We start from the raw sequence: 22,024 nt of genomic DNA, 5'->3' as shown, positions 1-22,024 counted from the left end.
AGCAGGAATCTAACTTGCCTGTCTGCAAAGTTTTAAAGGAGTGAATACTTATCAATTCTCAAGAGAAAAAGCTCTTGTTTGTTTAAACGTAAAGTCACCTGCATGCTCCTTAGCTGAACTGGGTATCATATCAATAGAAGGTGTGTAGTGTGTGGAGATTCACAATAAAAATGAAGGATTTGTCCTGTGGTCCTTGAGGATCTGAACCAGATTACTAAAGAGAAGACATAAGTACGTGTGCTAACACTCAGTGGCCCGTGGTCCTCAGAATAAACGGTAGCTGTGGCTTTAATCTTAAACTGCAATCACATCAAACTTTCAGTGTTTTAAACATATGTATTAATGAAGCTATCTCCTCTTTCAAAGCCCGCCTTCTCTTCCATTTCATTTTCGCAAGTTTGCTACCCACCCCCGACCCCAGTACAGTCGTTCACATGCAGTCTCACGTGTGAACCAAAAATCGCAAGATAAACTTTACCACCGGGGCATTTTTCCCCTTTACCTGACACTCGAAATTGTTTTGACTCTTTTGGGGATGCTTTTGGCTCTTCTGGTTTTGACATTTGCTTTCCAATAAGCACACAGCCACAATTGGTTTGCATTAAGTTGATGAAAGATCTAATGAGTGGAACCATATGGGTGCTGTTAAATAAAAGTCTCTTTACCATAACAATGAGTGAAATGGCAGAGAGGGGAAGTGGATCTTATTTGAAAGCATATGACTATTTAAACACAAAACAAATACAGAGGGAAAAGCAATTCAGAAAGGTACAGAAAAAAATATCTATACCAGACAACAGTGGAGGATGCAGGGCTACACGTGCCTGTGGAGATATGCTGCTCCCCTTGTGTCTGAGTTCCAGTGCTTTCCAAGTCGATGGGCAGATGGTGAAAAATAGAGCAGCTTCTTTTTTTCTCTTCTAGCTCTTGAATTCTATTATGAGGCAGTTCTCTGCTTGCCACCAAGGCAGAAAGAAGCATTTCTCTCATCCACTCACCGGTCTGGCAGGGTCCCATCCTTAGTTTTCCATTGTAGCCCCTGGGTACTACTGTAGTGACTCAGGGATGGTGCTGACAACGTGGGCTGCCTCTGTGGCTGCTGGAGGGGAACCAAAGAAGGTGTTGGTTTGATTCCTCTGCTGATCTCGGAGGTAAGGAGGAACTGACGAGCTTTTGATGTGGAGGATCCTGGTGTCCATCACCTGACAGTCAATCTGCATCATCACTTCGTAATCCTGCCCATTGATCACATTCTCTGCAGACAGAAATAAACACAAGGAATAAATATTCAACAGAATGTGCAATTCTGCTATAAGCTTCAGTCCCAGAAAGACATCAGTGCGCTTCAAGGGTGTGAACTGTCAACACGCTTTCAAGGGTACAGAGAGACTTCATCAGTCACTAAGCAGAGCTACAGTGCCAGGATGGCCTGTCCTCTCCTCAGTTCTAGTTCCCAAACAACCTTCACTGGCTCAGTAAAGGCTGGAGCCACTGTCAGAGTTAATACCACAGATTATCTGTCCACAGACGTTATATGTCTTGTATGCTTCCCATGCAGTGTATCACCACGACTGGAGCAACTGGAACAGCAGGAGATTTCAGCTGGGGGAGGGGAGAGTGTAGAGGGAAGAATACTTAAGTTCTCCCCTTCTCTTTCAACAGTGGGCAGGAATAATTGTCAAAAGGACCACCATATCATGCGAAAGGTAAGGAGACCTCGGCCAGGACTGCCTGGCTCCTGTTCATCAGTAATACTTCTAATTTCATGAAGACATTCCCAACTATGAATTTAAAGATTTGTGCTTAGGAACATAAAATACAGTGAAGACTGACAACAAGTTGTAGACATCTGATAACATGCTCTTTCCCAGAGACCACTGTTACTTCTGTTCCATATTAAGGCAGTCCTTAATTTCAGTTCTGGATTCCAGGTACAAAGAGAGCCATACATTTCCAATTTGGGATTAAAAGGAATGCTAATAAGGACTTCCAGGTAAACTAGAGGCTATTGGCATAAGGGAACGGGAAAAACCACATAGAGCCATGCTTAACACATATGGGGTAACTTACTATCATGAGTTTAATATACACAGACGTGTACTACACTCCATTCTTCCTGTGAGGACAAAAGCTCTTTATTTTCGGGAGAAGGCCAAATTATTCCCCGATTTGTAATTCTAGGTGGTCATTTTCCAACTTGTAGTCAATGAAACTTGGGCATAAAACTGATGGCAGAATTATAAATAGATAACATCTTTCAAGACCAGCTGGACATTCATAGCAATGCAGTTAGAAGATGTGTAAACTTGGAAGAATGCTGGGGAGTCAACGTGGCACCTCGGTTTGCATTTTCAGCCATGAATCTGGAGCTGGGTGTGGGACCAGGAAGAATGCTGGCGAGGGCCTAGTCCTGCACTGCCTTTTCATGAGGGTGATATACAGCCAACCAGTGATTTCAAAATTAAACATTTGGCTTCTCCGGGGCAAAGAACTGAAGTTAAAAGTAGAATTCTTTCTATTCCATTATCTGTTTTTTTCTTTCTTTTTTTTTTTTTTTTTTTACTACTACACCATGCGTGCCAAGTATTATAAATCCAGAGGAAGAAAATCCAAAGTTTGACATTTGATCCTCAGATTCCATTATGTTTGGGAAAACTGAACTATGGAGCTTGTAACTTAACGAGGCAGGAAATGACTTAAGGAGATCATCTAATCTGGGGTGTCTTAAATTAGGGTCTAATGCACAGACTTCAGGGAGTCCATAAGTTCCCTGAAATTGCATGCAAAGTTTTATTTGTATGTGCATTTTTCTGGAGAGGGGGTACATCAGATTCTTAATGAGGTCTATGACCCCCTAAAAGTTAAAAACTATTAAATCTAATAATCTATCAACTTTAAGTGCCTTGAGGAGATCATATATCCCATCTTAAGGCCAATGGAAGACATCATTATTCCACTTCTATTGGTTGACTGCCTGTTTCAATTTCTAAAATAGTCTCCATTGATGGTGAATTTCCCATTACAAGTCTTATAAATCTCTTCAATTACAGTTGAAGCTAATTTCCTTCTTTCCCAGCCTTACTAGCAATGAAGAGCAGTTGGTTACTGCTGTGTAATAATTAACCCTACCTATTCTTTAAGACCATTGCTGTGGACACTTAACTCCAATATTACAACTCCTGCCACTCTGTAATGGCTAACAAATCATTTACTTATCTTTAGAGAATTAAATCTGATTGGCTGTGAGTTAGCGCCAACGTTTCCTATCAAAGTGATTTCTTTTCCAAAAAGTAGGCAATGGAAGAAAGACAACCTGTTAATGTATTTGGAGTCATTACATTCAGAACATGTGACAGGGTTCAGATTTCAAGGTGCCACCCTAGTCATTTCCTTTTGGAACCATGGGCCCTCTCTGTTTTAGAAAAACTGAAAGACGGTGTGCATATACACACACACACGGACACATTGAGACACAGATGATCAAATAATGAAAAACACATGTATAAAAGACATGTAATATACATTACTAATTTTTACTACTTTCCTAGATTAACTCAGAATCCAGATGACAGTTTAAGATCAAGACTAGGTTCTGTCATATAGCCCATACCACCTGCAGAAGTTATTAGAGCCCATGCGCCTGCTATGGTTTAAACTGATAACTGGAGTTCTTTAATATCTTAAATGTTGGGAAGAGATGAAAAACCTGGTGATATGAGCGCAGATGCTTGGGGGAAAACTAAAGCTGCGACCTGATTCCAAAACCTGGGAGTCCCTAGTCATGGCTGAAATGGTACTGTTATCTTAAGCCCAACCAGGAGGCTCATGCTAGGTACGGTTTGGGTGGCTTTAAAATGGATCCTGTTCTTCACTCCTTTCTGAACTTCTAGGCCAAGGAAACAGTCAGCATTACTAGAAGAAGATTCTACCAGATAGGATATGAACGCCTTAAACCGAATTTAGGAAGCCCCTTCTGAATGACAAGCTGGAAAATTTAGGTTTAAAGTGACACGCCATTAGGAATCCCAAGTTACCCAACACCTCTAGAAAATAGTTAAAGGGGCTACAGCAATTTCTTTTCTTCAGTCCACTCTGTGCGACCTTATAAAAGTCCTTTGGGTGTTTCAGTATTGACCCCCTTGGATAGTGAGTGAGGTGGTCTCTATTACTGATGAGGTTCTAATTATTTTAATTAAAGGAGGACAGAATGGGAAACAGCTCATGATAACTCTTGGTCTTCACAGGCCCCTCTCCTGCACTGTCAGGCAGCTGTTCACACGATCTGCTTCCAGGAGCATCAGAGAGGCTCCGAAACCCCTCCCACAAGTGGCAGATGAAGCTCCCGTTATCCTTTACTTTCAGACTTTGAGCATAGTTAATAATTGACCACCCTCGGAAAGGACATTTTCAACTGTTGCCTATAATTTGTGCCTCGGTGTGAATAAAATATACCAGAGGAGGTTCTAACTGGAGAGATGAAAACCTGAAGACTCTGGTGGCTCAGGTAGGGAGGAGAGGAACAGCCTCTGAAGGAAAACCCAGGCAGGGTGTGAGAGGCTGAGGACGGACGGCACACTTTCATTAAGGGCCAGGCCTCCATTATGAATGGGCAGTGCCCCAGTAATAGGAGAAAACATTACAGCTCATGGGCTTACCGACAAGAGGGAACAAAGTCAACAACTAGGGAGTTGTTAGAGCTGAGTTATGTGAAAAGACTGCTGAAGGATTTTTGTGTACTTAATGAAAAAGACAGTGACTGGGAAAAACAGAACCAAAAGTTACAGTATGGAGCACAAATGTTAAAGGTTCACTTTCCCTCTTCTATTAGCAAACATTTGGGTGCTGCACAAATGATATAAATAATCTTATGTTCTGGGCCTTCTGAAGTGAACAGAATGAGAAGAAACACTGACCTGAGGCAGGAAAAAGGTATGAAATATGAATACTTCAAATTCAAAATTAATCAGGCAAATAAAAAGGAAAAGAGATGACTGGCTTCAAACATGAGCGCCAGAAAGCGAGTCTGAATGCCCAGAAGAGTTGGGAAAGCAAGAAAAAAAGTGCCTGGACACTGGCGGTGGAAAAACTCTAGGCAATGTGGAATTCCGAACAGCCTGTAAACGCACAATAACTGAGTTAAGAATGGGCTGCCAAGGGGCTGTTAGCTGGGAGATGACTAACACACACACCAGGACCTTAACCATAAACAGAATTTAAATACCCCCAAATTTCACAGAAAGTTTAGTTTTAAAAAATGACAAGACTTCACCAGTGCTTTGCAAAGACTATGTATGATAAAACAAGATTTCTGTTCAGAATCAGACACCAATCCTAACGAGAGGCAGTTTGCTCTGTGTAAGCTAGGCTGGTGACAGGCAGTGACAGGCTGTCAGTACCTGTGCCTGAATCCTGTAGGGTGTGGGGTATGTGTGTGTACGTGGGGGAACATGGAAGGTAAATAAAAATCCCCCCTTCCACTGATCACAAGAGATACCTGCACCCAAAGCAAACACGTGGAAAAATCAGGAAAGAAATCCAGAAGGGTAAGAAAGAGGAGACAAAGGAGACAAACGGAAAGGAAAGCGGGAATACAATGAACAATAAGGGGTGAAACATCACATGTTTTCGGTGGCTTTCAAAAACTTCCAAAGCTGACTTCACCATGTCTAACCAATCTCATCTCCAATTTTTAACCGGAGTCCTGGTTTTGACCATCCCAGAGCACCATGCATTTTATCTCTGCTAGTACTTTATCCTCTGCTTGGAAAAAAAAATAAAAAAGCTCTTTCTGCTCTTCTCTGCCCAAATTCTCCATCCAGTCAATTTCTATTAACCCTTTAAGGCCCATTTCAAATCCCACTTCTAAGAAACCTTCCATGAAAACTCTAGCATTGATCTTTTTCTTTATAACCGATATATAAATGTTCCGTGTCACTGAATATGTTAAAATGCTTATAGAAAAACGGTTTGACTCCTTTAAGAAACGTTGGGCATTTCTGAAGGTCGCGGGTGGGGGATCAGTGGTAGAACTAGATAGAACCTCTCCCTCAACAGTGGGGAAGAAGACTGAGTGAGTAAGTACCAGTCGTATTGCAGATGCAAACACAAAATATGCTTCCGACTTGAAAAATCTTTCTGGAGACATAAGGGAGAACACTTGCAGGAGCAAAGAGCTCCTAGCAACCACCATGTCTGCCCTTTGCCGTTTCTGGGACAGAGGAGAGATTTCAGGCTGTGAGTGTCCAAAGGCAAGGAGGGATGGTGGGAGGGATATTATTTGTTTAACTGCAAGACAAATCAGAATTTGTTAAATATTTAAAAAATACATGTGTATTTATTTTTTTTTGCAGTATGCGGGCCTCTCACTGTTGTGGCCTCTCCCATTGCGGAGCAAAGGCTCCGGACGCGCAGGCTCAGCAGCCATGGCTCACGGGCCCAGCCGCTCCGCGGCATGTGGGATCTTCCCGGACTGGGGCACGAACCTGTGTCCCCTGCATCGGCAGGCGGACTCTTAACCACTGCGCCACCAGGGAAGCCCTGTATTTATTTTTTTATTGAAGTATAGTTGATTTACTACATTACATAAGTTTCAGTTGTATAACATAATGATTCAGTATTTTTTATATATTTGACTCCATTTAAAATTATTATAAAATATTGGCTATATTCCCTGTGCTGTACAATATATGTCTGTAGTTTATTTATTTTATACATAGTAGTTTCTACTTCTTTATTCCCTACCCTTATCTTGCCTCTCCCCCTTCCCACTCCCCACTGGTAACCACTAGTTCTCTGTATCTGTGAGTCTGTTTTGTTATAGTCAGTCATTTTATTTTTTAGATTCCACATATAAGTGATAACATACAGTATTTGTCTTTCTCTGTCTGGCTTATTTCACTAAGCATAATACTTTCCAGGTCCATCCATGTTGTTGCAAATGGCAGAATTTCCTTCTTTTTTATGGTTAAGTAGTATTCCGTTGCAGATATATACCACATCTTCTTTATCCATTCATATGTTGATAGACACTTAAGTTACTTCCATATCTTGGCTATTGTAAATAACGCTTCATGAACATTGAGGTGCATGTGTCTTTTTGAATTAGTGTTTTCGTTTTTTTCAGATATATACCCAGGAGGGGAACTGCTGGATCATATGGTAGTTTTATTTTTATTTTCTTGAGGAACCTCCATACTGTTTTCCATAGTGGCTGCACCAATTTACATTTCCACCAACAGTGTACAAGCGTTCCCTTTTCTCCACATCCTCTCCAACATTTGTTATTTGTGGTCTTTTTGATGATAGCCATTCTGATGGATGTGAGGTGATACCCCATTGTGTTTTGATTTGCATTTCTCTAATAATGAGTGATGCTGGGCATCTTTTCATATGCCTGTTGGCCATCTGTATGTCTTCTCTGGAAAAATGCCTATTCAGGTCTTCTGCCCATTTTAAAAAAAAATTTATTTATTTTTATTTTTGGCTGTGTTGGGTCTTTGCTTCTGTGCAAGGGCTTTCTCCAGTTGTGGCGAGTGGGGGCCACTCTTCATCGCGGTGCGTGGGCCTCTCACTGTCGCGGCCTCTCCCGTTGTGGAGCACAGGCTCCAGACGCTCAGGCTCAGTAGTTGTGGCTCTCGGGCTTAGTTGCTCCGTGGCATGTGGGATCTTTCCAGACCAGGGCTCAAACCCGTGTCTCCTGCATTGGCAGGCAGATTCTTAACCACTGCGCCACCAGGGAAGCCGCCTTCTGCCCATTTTTTAATTGGGTTGTTTGTTTTTTCAAAGTTGAGTTGTATGAGCTGTTTATATATATTTTGGATATTAACCCCTTACTGGTCATTATCATTGCAAATATTTTCTCCCATTCTCCCATTTTCTCAGAAAACAGCTGTCTTCTCATTTTGTCAATGGTTTCCTTTGTTGTACAAAAACTTAAGTTTAATTAGGTCCCATTTATTTACTTTTATTTTTATTTCCTCTGCTTTAGGAGACAGATCCTAAAAAATAGTGCTACAATTTTTGTCAAAGAGTGTTTTGTCTATGTTTTCTTCTAGGAGTTTTATGGTTTCTGATCTTACACTTAGGTCTTTAATCCATTTTGACTTTATTTTTATATATGGTGCTAGAGGATGTTCTACTTTCATTCTTTTATATGTAGCTGTCCAGTTTTCCCAGTACCACTTATTGAAGACACTGTCTTTTCTCCATTGTATATTCTTGCCTCCTTTGTCATAGATTAATTGACCGTGTGTGGGTTTGTTTCTAGGCTGTCTATTCTATTCCACTGATCTATGTATCTGTACACAGTACCATACTATTTTGATGACTGTAGCTTTGTAGTGTAGTCTCAAGTCAGGGAGTGTGATACTTCCAGCTTTGTTCTTTCTTCTCAAGATTGCTTTGGCTATTCAAGGTCTTTTGTGGTTCCATATAAAATTTTTAGAATTGTTTGTTCTAGTTCTGTGAAAAATGTCATGCGTATTTTGATAGGGATTGCATTAAATCTGTAGATTGCTTTGGGTAGTACTGTAACTTTAACAAGATTAATTCTTCCAATCCATGAGCACAGGATATCTTTACATTTATTTGTGTTGTCTTCAATTTCCTTCATCAATGACTTAACAGTTTTCAGAGTACAGATCTTTCAACTCCTTGGTTAAATTTGTTCCTATGTATTTTATTCTTTTTGTTGCAATTGACTGTTTTCTTCTATTCTCCTTCTGATAGTTCATTATTAGTATATAGGAAAGCAACATATTTCTGTATATTAATCTTGCATCCTGCAACCTTGAAGAATTCATTTATTAGTTCTAATAGTTTTTTTTGGAGTCATGTCATCTGCAAACAGGGACAGTTTTACTTCTTCCCTTCCAATTTGGATACCTTTTATTTCTTGTCTGATTGCTGTGGCTAGGACTTCCAATACCATGTTAAACAGAAGTGGTGAGAGTGGGCAGCCTTATCTTATTCCTGATGTTATAGGAAAAGATTTTAGCTTTTCATTGTTGAGTATGATATTAACTGTGGGTTTGTCATAAATGGCCTTTATTATGTTTAGATATGTTCGCACTATACCCACTTTGATAAGAGTTTCTATCATGAATGGATGTTGGATTTTGTCAAGTGCTTTTTCTGTGTCTATTGAGATAATCATGTGATTTTTATCCTTCCTTTTGTTAATGTGATATATCACATTGATTGATTTGCAGATATTGAGCCATCCTTGCATCCCTAGAATAAATCGCACTTGACTATGATGTAGGATCCTTTTTATATATTGTTGAATTTGGCTTGCTAATATTTTGTTGTGGAGTTTTACATCTATAGTCATCAGAGATGTTGACCTGTAATTTTCTTTTTTTGTAGGGTCTTTGTCTGGTTTTGGTATCAGGGTAATGGTGGCCTCATAGAATGAATTTGGATGTGTTCTCTCTTCAATTTTTCAGAACAGTGTGAGAAGGATAGGTATTAGAATAAGTATTAGATAGGTATTAGAATTTGTTAAATATTACATGGGTGTTATATTCCTGAACAATGGGGAGGCAGATGAGAAAGAGCTTATCTAGTTAGAAGATCTATAATAATTTCATTAAAAAAGTGTATGGGCCTAGAACAATGTATACAAAACCCACCAACCCTTAAGGAGCACTTGTAGTGGTCATAATGATTGAGGGGAACTACTAAAATTTAATGGGCAGGGACCAGGAAGCTGAACAGTCTGTAATGCACAGGGACAGTCCCATGCAAAACTGTCCTGTATCTCATACAATATTCACATAGGCTAAAAAAAAAAAAAAAACCCTGATTATTACTATGGTAATAAACTCACTGTTTTACATTTAAATATAGAGCGCTTTTACATGGGTTTTATATACACTAAATTTCCAGGAATAAACTACTGAATAATAATTTATTTATTTAATAACACCTCGTGCTTCTGCATGCCAGACACTGTTCATCTAATTCTCAAAACAACCTCCTAATTCAGGTATTATTATTATTATTCCCCATTTTATAGATGAGAAAACTGGGACATAGAAACATCATGTGATTAGCCACTCAGCTGACAAATGGCAGAGCAGGAAGTTCAAACCTAGGCAGTGTGTCTTTAGAATACATTCTTATAACCACTCCACTATGCTGGGAATATTGCTTTTTTTCTGAACATAACCAAGAATTATTCATCATTTCAGAAAATCACATCACCAGTGGCAAACACAATCTTGGTATCTGGGTCACTATCAGGAAACTCTAGTATAAGCTTGCATTTGTAGCTGTTGCATTCGCAGTGATAGTACATATTGGTTCAAGCACCTGACGTGCTCGCTGTGTCTTCTAATGCAATATAAGCATAATAATATATAATGCCTGAACACTATATATATTTATTAATTCAACAAATATTTACTGAATTCCTACCATGTGCCAGGCACTGAGGATACAGTAGTGAACAAAACAGAAGAAGTGAGGAGTGAGCCATGCAGCTGTCGAGGGAGGAGTTGAGTGCACATATGTCTGAGATTCTGGGACATTTTAGTGCAGAGGACAGGCAAGCAGTAGGAAATAGGGGTAAAGACTGACTGGCAGGAGAAAACAGAGCTAGGACTGTAATTTTGGAGTTATCTGCAGACAAGACAGATGGAGTCCTGAAACCAAATGGTACTCTTGGGGGAAGAACAATGGGAACATGTGTGTTAAGAAGGATGGGCATGAACCCACAGAATGGGAGAAAATATCTGCAAACAAAGCGACCGACAAGGGATTAATCTCCAAAATATACAGACAGCAGATGCAGCTCAATATCAAAAAAACAAAAAACGAACAACCCAATCAAAAAATGGGTGGAAGATCTAAATAGACATTTCTCCAAAGAAGAAATACAGATGTCCAAAAAGCACATGAAAAGATGCTCAACATCACTAATTATTAGCGAAATGCAAATTAAAACTACAGTGAGGTATCAGCTCTCACTGGTCAGAATGGCCATCATGCAAAAATCTATAAACAGTAAGTGCTGGGGGCGGGGAAGGGAACCCTCCTACACTGTTGGTGGGAATGTAAATTGGTACAGCCACCATGGAGAACTGTATGGAGGTTCCTTAAAAAACTAAAAACAGAACTACCTGATCCTGCAATCCCACTCCTGGGTATATATCCAGAGAAAACCATAGTTTGAAATGATACATGCACCCCAATGTTCATTGCAGCACTATTTACAATAGCCAGGATATAGCAGCAACCTAAATGTCCATTGACAGACGAATGGATAAAGAAGATGTGGCACATATATACAATGGAATATTACTCAGCCATAAAAAGAAACGAAATTGAGTTATTTGTAGTGAGGTGGATGGACCTAGAGACTGTCATACAGAGTGAAGTGAGTCAGAAAGAGAAAAACAAGTACCATATGCTAACATATATATATGGAATTTTTAAAAAAAATGGTTCTGATGAACCTAGGGGCAGGACAGGAATAAAGATGCAGATGTAGAGAATGGACTTGAGGACACGGGGGGTGGGGGAGGGCAAGCTGGGATAAAGTGAGAGAGTGGCATGGACATATATACACTACCAAATGTAAAATAGATAGCTAGTGGGAAGCAGCTGCATAGCACAGGGAGATCAGCTCGGTGCTTTGTGACCACCTAGAGGGATGGGATAGGGAGGGTGGGAGGGAGGCTCAAGAGGGAGGGGATATGGGAATATATGTATACATATAGCTGATTCACTTTGTTATACGGCAGAAACCAACACAACACTGTAAAGCAATTATACTCCAATAAAGATGTAAAAAATAATAAAATAAAAATGAAGATGTGGTACATATACACAATGGAACATTACTCAGTCACAAAAAAGAATGAAATAATGCCATTTGCAGCAACATGGATGGACCTAAAGATTGTCATACTGAGTGAAGTAAGTCAGATAGAGAAAGACAAATATATGATATTGCTTACATGTGAAATCTAAAACAAGGGTACGAATGGACTTATTTACAAAACAGAAATAAAGTCACAGATGTAGAAAACAAACTTATGTACTAAGAGGGAAAGTGGGGAGGTGGGGGGAATAAATTGGGAGATTGGGACTGACATCTACACACTACTATATATAAAACAGATCACTAATAAGGACCTTCTGTATAGCACAGGGAACTCTACTCAATACTCTGTAATGACCTATACGGGAAAAGAATCTGAAAAAGAGTGGGTATATGTATACGTATAACTGATTCACTTTACTGTATGCCTGAAACTCACACAACACTGTAAATCAACTATACTCCAATAAAAGTTAAAAAAAAAAAAAGGATGGGCAGGAAGGAAAAGGGTAGGTCTGTGGTTTCATCAGATCACTGATTATTATTATTTTTTTTTTGCGGTACGCGGGCCTCTCACTGTTGTGGCCTCTCCCGTTGCGGAGCACAGGCTCCGGACGCGCAGGCTCAGCGGCCATGGCTCACGGGCCCAGCCGCTCCGTGGCACGTGGGATCTTCCCGGACTGGGGCACGAACCCGTGTCCCCTGCATCGGCAGGCGGACTCTCAACCACTGCGCCACCAGGGAAGCCCGATCACTGATTACTTTTAACTGAGAAACCAAACTCAGTTTGTAACCTTCATTCATTCATTCAGCAAGTGTTTGCACACTGTGCTAGGCATGGTTACAGACTCTTATAAGCATTTAGATCCCATTTTCTGTATCCAAATTAAACAGAGGGTGAGTTTTCTAAAGAGAAATGGATACCATATGATGGGTCACAAAACTGTCAACCAACATTTACTGAGTGCCTTAAACTGTAAGGAATTACAGAAGAAAACGAGGTTTCTTCCCTTATGCAGCTTACATGAGTGTTGCAAAAGCAGCAGAATTACATTTAAAATATTGGTAAAACATCAAACAAGTGCATTTCCTCAGAAAGGCCTTTTCTTACTACCAAAACTCAAGCAGCATCCCCAAATCATGTCAGTTCTTTTCCTTCACAGCACTTATTACAATGTATAATTAAACACTGGCTTGTTTACTAATATATGCCTCCCCACCAGACCATCAACTCCATAAAGTCAAAGAGTATGTCTGTTTCATTCAACACTGCATACCAAGAGTTAGCAAAGTCTCTTCTCAGCAGACAATGAAAATACAGAACATGGTTAGTAAGGCTGTCCTTCATACTTGCTAGTCAAGTCATCAGGTAATTCTTTGCTTTATGAAAGTTCCACCATTCTTTGACCCAACTTGAGAAAGTGCCATCCTAGAATAGTTCAGAAATGGTGGTAGCAACAAAGAATTTCTAACATCCTCAAACAAAAAAATAATCCTATTAAGACCTCTGAAACACAGCCAAAGTCACTGCTCTTCAACCCCAAGTATATATTTTGAATTCGTAACCATCAACAGAGACTCTTTTAGAGATGACCAGATGAAATTTATCCCCTGGGAAATTTAGGGGCTTATGCTACAGAGGTCTAAGCTATAAAAGGTCAAGTTCCTATTTTTTCTCAAGTTCAGCTCCTCTAGGGCTTTTGATAGTTTCCTAGAATGATTTCAGGAAATCTGGCTAATTCCATAATTGTTCAAAGACTAATGGTAAGACGCAAGAGGGAAGAGATATGGAAGCATATGTATATGTATAGCTGATTCACTTTGTTGTAAAGCAGAAACTAACACACCATTGTAAAGCAATTATACCCCAATAAAGATGTTAAAAAAAAAAAGACTAATGGTATTAGTTTTGCTTTACACCCTGGACTTGCCTACTCTTTCCCTGAAAATGCTGCCCACATATGTGAGAGGTTTTTTCATCAGATCATAGAAAACAGTTACAGTTCACTGATCTCCATCATCCCCTGAAAGATCATTAAAATGGACATGACAACATTATTACTCATTTCTTCAAACTGATTCTAAACTACCAAATTGAAATCTGATTATATAATTTCAATTAGTGCCTCAAAAACCGAAAACAAGTGAACTTCAGGTATGAGTGGCAACAAAGGGACCCATAAGAAGACTGGATTGGGGTTAAAATTCATTCTGAAAGCTGAGTGAACTAGACCTAGGACCTGATTTGCTGCCCTAAGACACAGTTTGGAGTTTTAGCCTAGAGCCTGGGCCCAACTATAGGGATGGCCAATAACTTTATTGTTTCTAATAATTAAATCACTGGCACCAAGTACTAGAAAACTGTTTAATGGTGTCACAATCTGAAATTTGAGAACCATAAGAACGGAACCAATGTTCAGAAGCACTTCCCTATAAAACCAGAACACGTGGAATAACTAGCCCGCAGGCAGATTAAGGACCAAACCTCTGCAAGTACTAACATTGGGTTAAAGGGCACTCGTACTTCTGAAAAACAGTGGCTCTGTAATTGCATTTAAAGTTAATATATGGGAATTATACATTCTTCTCAGAGCATTAAAACATCTTTCTCTGCAATATTTCTGCCATTGTGTTGGGCAGGCTCAGCTTCTAAGAGGAATCACTGAATCAGAATTTTAGAAGATGAAGGAACCTGAGGCCTGATACTGTCATATTACTCTCAGCCTATTAAAAAGTCTAGCATACTTTTTATTCATAAAATGGAACCTTAAAATATTTTGGAAACAACAGTCACACAATACCAACTACATTCAGAAAAACTCACTCACACGCTAGAAACAACTGTCAACAGGTTAAGATGAATGAGACCTGACGTGGTATTGCAACTGCAGACGAGAAACCAATAAAGTGAATCATTTATATATGGCCAGAAGGCAGTTTGTATAACACTGAAGGCAGCCGTTCTGCATTTGTTTTTAATAGGAGGAAGTGTCTCTCCCCTTCCACATAAGCTCAGATATAAAACCTGCTGGAGGGCACAGAAACAGGTTAGGGGGCTCTCTCTGTAAACTCCTGAGGCTTCTCAGACACACCCACTCCTGAAGCTCCATTCAACTTGGACACCTCCTAGGAGGAGCCACACTAGAATGTCAGCTCCCTGAGAACAAGGCATTTTTATCTGTTTCTTCACTGCTGAATCCCCAGTGTCTGGCACACAGAAGACACTCAGTAAACATTTTTTAATGAATGAATGAGGCCTCGGCTCTGTGGAAGTGGCCCCACAGGACGCTGACTTAAAGAGGGTGTTAGTATTCCCCTCCGCCACACTCAGAGAACTGAGCTAAACAAGAATTAGAGTACGGCAGCTCCCTCAGGAGAGACAGGCTGTCCTACGGATTCAGTTTTTAACTAGAGAATTCCTTCGCCCTCAGAAAAAAAGGCAGGAGTGGAGGTAAAAGGGAAGTGGAGGCCAGGCTCACAGGTCAATGTCCACAACATTATTTGCCATTCTGTGTCTCATTTTCTCCACTGAAATGTCTGCAGTTCTGTCTGCAGTAAACCTGGCTGCTTTTCAATCACATAATGTTCAGAAAAACCTGGACATTTGAGAACTTTCATGTGTTTACTCCCCTCAGTTACTTACAACTGATAGTTTTGTAGGCTTACATAAGTGAAACCCAGGGAATAGGTCTTCATAAAGGTGTCTGCATTTATAAATAGTTCTATTGCTCTGTTCAAGCTTTGTAACATGCAGCCCTGCCTGCAGCCGTTTCATTAACAATAGGTAAGGCCAAATATATGTTGAGATTCTGAGATTGCTAATTCAATCTCATCCTTAGTTGAAATTTAAGCAAGTGTTGAGTCATCTAAGATTTTACTTCTTCAGAACTTAAAAAAATTTAAATTTATCTTTTAGATACAGAGGTCTTTGATAACAAATAGGATTTAAAAAAAAGTCTTAGTTAAGAAACTAATGCAGATATCACTCGTAGATATCTGCAAAAGAAATAACTGATGACTGATGCCTTTTTAGACATTCCCATAAATGACTGAAGCTCACTGTGGCATTTTCAGTGTTCACTTTACTCTTGCAGATGAAGTAATCAGAAAATTACTGGAAAAGATTTTTCCTTTTGCTAGTATTGGAAACCAATCTGGAAAAGTTGTCTAACAATTGAGGAAACATCTCTGTATTTATTTAGAGGAAACAAACTAGAAGACACATAACTGAACAGCTGATAGATGTCACTGCCAAGTACAATTAAGGCTCTGCTGTGAACTGATATCCTATCCCCATCCCCACCACCCCCAAAAAAATTAGAAATGGACTGGCTTTTCCTCTTCTCTCAGATTCTCAAAAGAAGCGGCTTAGGGACTATAGAATATTTTTGATTTCTGTAACACAAAATAACTTGGAATATACTATTCCATGCATCGAGTAATTGTTCCATTCTGTGAATTCTGATACGTTACCACATAAGACTACAAATACTAGCACTTTTGACTCCTACAACAAATACCTCTTTTCCAAGAATTTATCATGAGTTTTGAATTATTATAAAGTGGGATACAGACAGACCATCTCTTGCTATAATTGTACTGTTATTCTCTGAGCCATAAAAGCTATTTCTGTTTTTTTGGCAAGGAAGCCATTTTCTCTCAGTCCTATTTCTATTTCTTCCAGAAAAAGGAAGCAGCTGTATTTACAAAACTACTGAGTAAATCCCCGTACCATACAGGTCTTTGGCAAGAAGCCAAATGACATTTTGGAAAATTTAAAAGTGAGTTAACCATAAAATGCTCTGATCAATAAATGTCATGTGACTTGCTGAGGAAAGAGTGAGAACAGGGAGTGAAGGATGATACCCAGGGATGAAGTCCAATGGAGAGAAGTCTCTTGCTCTCATTTTTTTTACAAACTAAACTCACAAAAGCAAAGAGGTTGTTTGTTTTTTTAAGATAAGACCTGCTACATCGAAAATGATACTGAATGAAAAATGGGTATACTTGAGTAAATGTCACATTCCAGTGTTCTACTCAGCTGTGAAGATGACAAACTGCTGAAAACCAAAAACTAAGCCTGCTCTATCCCCCAAGGCCTGTGTGGAATGTATGCAACACATGCTCTGAGAATAGCTTCAAGACCAAATTCCCAGAGATTCCTGGTGTCAACTATGATACTCAAACCATGAAGAGATTTTTTATCAAGGATGTCATTTTGATTTTTTGAACTCCAGAGAATTTCTCATGCTCTTTCATGGAACAATTCCTAATAGGTGTCACTGCTACAGCCAAAGCATAATCTTCTTAAAGGATGTGTAGTTGTTCCCACAGGAGTGTTAACATCAGGGATACAGGGCCCTCCTCACACTCCTATCCGTTCAAGACTCTGCAGGTTTGCAGTCAAGAATCCCGTGCTGTCTTATGTAAATACTTGGGTAGGAGACACAGAAAATGTGCTCATAAAAGCTACTGGCTGTGGGTTCGGTGGACCCAGAGTGGTATCAGGGCAGGGACTGCTTTCAGCTGAAATGTCTAACCAAATTCCTGATTAGCTGTGATCATTCATAGAATTAGCATGTGTTCTGCTCCAAATGATTACATAAAACAGTTTCTATCTGTAAGTAGTTTACAATCAAGTTGGAAGACAAAATAAATAAAGAAAACACTAATAAATAGTTCAGAAGGAAGATATTAAAAAATTACAGAAAAATATAACAATTTGCCTATATGCAACAGAAATTAACAAATGGTAAACTTATTAGGGTCCTATTTGTAGTTCTGTTGTGACAGATAATTATACTTTCTCCCAGTGAAAAGTCATTTAAGAATAAATACAGTAGTGATGGGTTGGTGTTTTGGAAGCTGCAAGACTTATTTGTGAAATCCAAACACTAGCTGGTCCAGCGACAAGAGTAATGGTTATAGTAAATTAAGGAAACTTCAGTTCAAGCAAAGAAATTAATAGAGTTGCCTTTAACTAAGTGCAGCTATAAAAGTGCTCAGGGATAAGGAGGAAGAAGAGATTAATTCCTTCTGGAGCAAAGGGAAATTGAGTAGGAGAAAGGTGACTGAGGGTGCCGATGTTTTATTTCCAAATAACAGTTTTGATGTGATTACTGATCAAATCCCACATTCAGTAACTAACTTGCCATTCTTACTTTCTCAGATTTGTTCTATCTTGTCATGGTTCACGGCAGGTTAGTCACAAATCATTATGCAAGCAGTATAGTAGGAGTGGGAATCGCAAACCTTACTCAAGTTGTGCATTTAATAGTTAATATTTCTGAAGGAGCTTGGAAAGCTGCCTTCAGCTCATAAGGCTATGCACACCACCTCCAGATAAATGTACTCTCTCTATAGAGAGAATTTTACCAAAGAAATGAACAGGGCTGAGATACATTGCAAAACACTGCATTTAACCTTCTTTGCCAAAACTGTTGTACAGAGTTGGACAACCACCAACCTGACTTACCAGTGCATTTCTTTTTTATGCCTGACAGCCTGGTGCATGTCCTTAACTCAGAATGGCAACAGTGTGGGATCACGTTGTAGACTCACTTCCTTTCCTAGCCTGTGTGTCACTGTACTATTCCTGATTTAGCTCCCCAGCCTTCAGTGGCCTTGCCTTCTGGTTTGTTTGCCCCTTTGACGACTCTGAGGAAGCACTGGTAGAGTCGCCTTGCAACAGAGGCTGCATGGGAGACCGGCATGCTTGCCAATCCTGTAACGTAACACAGTGAGGTGAAAATACTAGGTCTATGTGAAGTTCTATACCTATTCTCATTATTCCTGCTGTGTGGAGACAGTCCAAAGGAAGGACTGGTCTATGTCTGCTATGATACAGTAATTAATGAAACAATTGTTTTAAAAGTACAAATTACATTGAAAGTATTCCTAATGAATTGGGTTTTACGTTATAAAATCATTTATAACCTCTTCTGGATTTTGGCCAAGCTCAGTTCCAAACTGAAAAAGCATGGAATGTGGATCAGAAGACCAGGGTCAGCTTAAACTCATTTTCTGGGGAAAATCACTTTACCTTTCTGATCTTCCACTTTCGAATGTCTTTTTCATTCACTGAATATTTTCAGAGTGCTTACTAAGTGCCAAGCCTGTTCTAGGTGCTGGAGTTGAGAAGTGAACAAAACAGACAAAAGCGTTTCTTCACAGCATTTTCTCCCAGCATGTCCACTCTAGTGGGCAGGAGGAGGTCAACGATAAACAAGAGAAGTAAATACATAGTATGTTTGAAAATGATGAACATTAAGGACAAAACTAAAGCGTGGAAGGGGCATATGAAAAGCTGGGGGCTAGACTAGAATTTTACAAAGAGTCGTCTGGGAAGGCCTGACCAGGAAGATGATTTTTGGTGAAAAGGTGACTTTTTCGTCAAGACCTGACAGTGCTAAGGCAGCTAGTCATGCAGGTATCTGGGGAAAGGGCATTTCAGACTGAGGAACAGCCAATATAAAGGCCCTGAGTATCTGAGGATCAGCAAGGAGGCCAGTGTGACTGGGGCAGAGAAGGAACGAGGCATGAAGCCAGAGAGGGACTAGGGGACCAGACTCCTTACGGGTCACACAGATTTGGGCCTTTACTCTAATTAGATGAGACACAACTGGAGAGTCTGAGCAGGACTATCACTGACTGACTTAGGTTTTAATAAGATCATTTTGACTAGTGTCTTATTTATTGCAAAGGATATAACAACCACTCATATTTTCAAAGATCTTAAGAATTAAATGTGATAATCTTTGTGGAGGACTTTCAGGCTATAAAATGATATATAATAAAATGTGATACTGTCACTGTGTGGAGTCAGCGTGGCACAATGGAGAGAGGTCAGACTTTGGAATCACAGACGTGGGTCTGAAGGCCAGCTTTTCTAATTAGTAGCTAGCAAGTTTTTGGAACTTCATCTGTAATAGGGATGGTAATACCTAACCTGTAGGGTGGCTGTGAGAGTTAAACATATTAATTCAAGTACCTAACACAGCATGCAATGCATACCTCTCTAAGGAGCAGAACGGAAAGGCATCAGAGCACAGGGAAGAGGCCTGGGAATCAGTGATCCCAGGGTCCAGCCATGACCTTCCACTGCCTCCTGGTCTTGTGGTGAGGAAGTCAACTGCATTCTCCATAGTTAATCCATTTTCTCCATCTCTTCAATGGATGGAGATTACAGTGACTACCGTTTTCCTGTGGTGGTATCAGGGTTGAGGAATTAATACTTGTGACACCGCTGTATGAAAGGAGATACTGCAGAGTGTACCTATTGTTAATACAAGTGTGACTAAGACTTACATTATGGAGACAGTGAGAGAATCCAGAGGAAGGTGCTGCATTAGAAACAATGTGGGGTTTATCTGTTTATCTTAAGAACACTATCCAGAGCCTTTCAAGTTCTATGACTTAGTATTTTAAAAAAAGGAAAAAAGAAAAGAAAAAGGAGACAGGTTTGCAACCGCAGATCTCTATCACACAGTAGAAATGGTTCCACAAGGGAAATTTTGGCAAGTGTTAAAACCTTCTTTAAGTCTTCTTTTAGTGCTAAGAAAGCACTAGAAAATTTGGCAAGTTTCCTATCTTTTTCAAGATAAGTTATCCCAACCTGCTTTTGGTAACTTGGTACTTCTCACCAGGATCGGTGACATCTTTCTGGGTTTCTTCAATGAAAATCTTGGGGCCCTTCCTGGGTAAAACAACTGGAATGACCGCATAGTTTATATAGGTCACAGTTAATCTCTATGGGAGCCAGGCTGAAGGCTGAAAACTGCTGGTTTATGACTTAGAAAATGCAGGCCATAAACTCTCTTGAAAGAACCTCTATTTCTTGGGATTTTTTAAAAAGCAAGACTTTAAAGCAGAGAAGGCCTGCTACCCAATTTCTTCCACAGACCAACAGTGACTTGCTACTTTTACACTATTAGCTCATCTTATCAAAATACCACTGAACACAGAAAGCTACGCTAGACTGCAGCTGGGCATCACACATCCCAAACAACTGTAAAGTGTAGTCACTACCTATGTTTTTGCACTAGTAGGCACTATGTAATCTTAACAGAGCTATGAATATGCTCAATTTAACCTTTATTTTTTAAGCAGGGACTAAAGTATCCAATTTAATATATAGCACAGCAGCTCTCAATTAATAGAGTGTAATAAACAAGGGCTTTTCTCAGATATATAAGGCAAGGCAGATGTTCTCTCAATGGGAGTTTGTTCATATGATAATATGATTCAACTACATAAATATTTACTTAGCAGCTGTTATGTGTTGGGCACCGGGCTGTGTACTGGAGAAAGAGAGATGAGTAAGACCTGGCCCCAGATCAAGGCGTTTACCATGAAGTAAGGGAGGCAGCTATGTAAACAGATATCACACAGCATAAATGCTATATGGGTATGCATATGGTGTAAAGAGAACAAAGAGAAGGGGTGCCTTCCTTGGCCTGGGGGGTGGGGGGGGCAAAGGATGGCTTTCGGAAGGAGGTGCCACTTGAGTTGAACTCTGAAAGATTCTTCAGCCTGGTTAGAGGTAGGGGAAATTCTAGAGAGGGATAAGCATTAGTCAATACATGAAGTCATGAGGCAACGTTCTGTACAAGGTGTTGTTGAAGTTACACTGTGAGGTGGAAAGTCGGGATGTGAGTCTGGAGAGGTGAGTCTGGAGAGGTGAGTCTGGGTGGTTCACACAGACCTTGGAATTTACCCCAGTGGCAATGGGGGGCCACTGAAGAGTTTTAAGGAAGTGAGAAACAGGATCGGGTATGTATTTTATTTAAATAAGTCACCAGTAGTAGTGAAGAAGATAGAGCTGGTGAAGGATGGAGACAAGAACAAAGGGATGATTCAATCTTAAATTTTATACATATTGACTTTTTCCCTCTGGCGTGAAGAAGTCCATTAGTTTTGCTTTATATCTGCCAGTGAAGATAAAAGTATGGAACAGAGATTTTTAATGTATGGCTAACATTCCAGAGCATATCCCACTTGATGCACAAGTCACACTCTGTCCTTATTAGGTCTCCTTTGTCTCTAATAAAGATACATGAGCCCAATGTAAGAGGAGTCTCAAAAAGTCCAATATGGCTCTTAGACCCACAGTGAAAAGTCTTCCCGTCTTTTTTTTTGTAATAAAGTGGCAAAAACTACTGCAAAATTGTTTCCCCTTAAGCAGAATTTTTATTTTTT

General features: G+C 39.8%; 1 protein-coding gene across 1 annotated transcript in view; it reads right to left on the bottom strand.

Annotated features, from left to right (window-relative positions):
• Positions 1-595: 595 nt before the first annotated feature.
• ATF6 (activating transcription factor 6) overlaps positions 596-22,024 on the bottom strand; it is a 218,891-nt gene continuing 197,462 nt past the window's right edge. Inside the window, exon 16 of the mRNA XM_032639744.1 lies at positions 596-1,255. Within this exon, the coding sequence (XP_032495635.1) occupies positions 1,047-1,255 (209 nt within the window). The 3' untranslated portion in view covers positions 596-1,046. The remainder of the gene's footprint in view (positions 1,256-22,024) is intronic.

Source organism: Phocoena sinus, chromosome 1 (genome assembly GCF_008692025.1).
Source record: "Phocoena sinus isolate mPhoSin1 chromosome 1, mPhoSin1.pri, whole genome shotgun sequence".
In the NCBI taxonomy this organism is placed as follows: domain Eukaryota; kingdom Metazoa; phylum Chordata; class Mammalia; order Artiodactyla; family Phocoenidae; genus Phocoena; species Phocoena sinus.
This window is presented reverse-complemented; position numbering and strand designations above follow the sequence as displayed.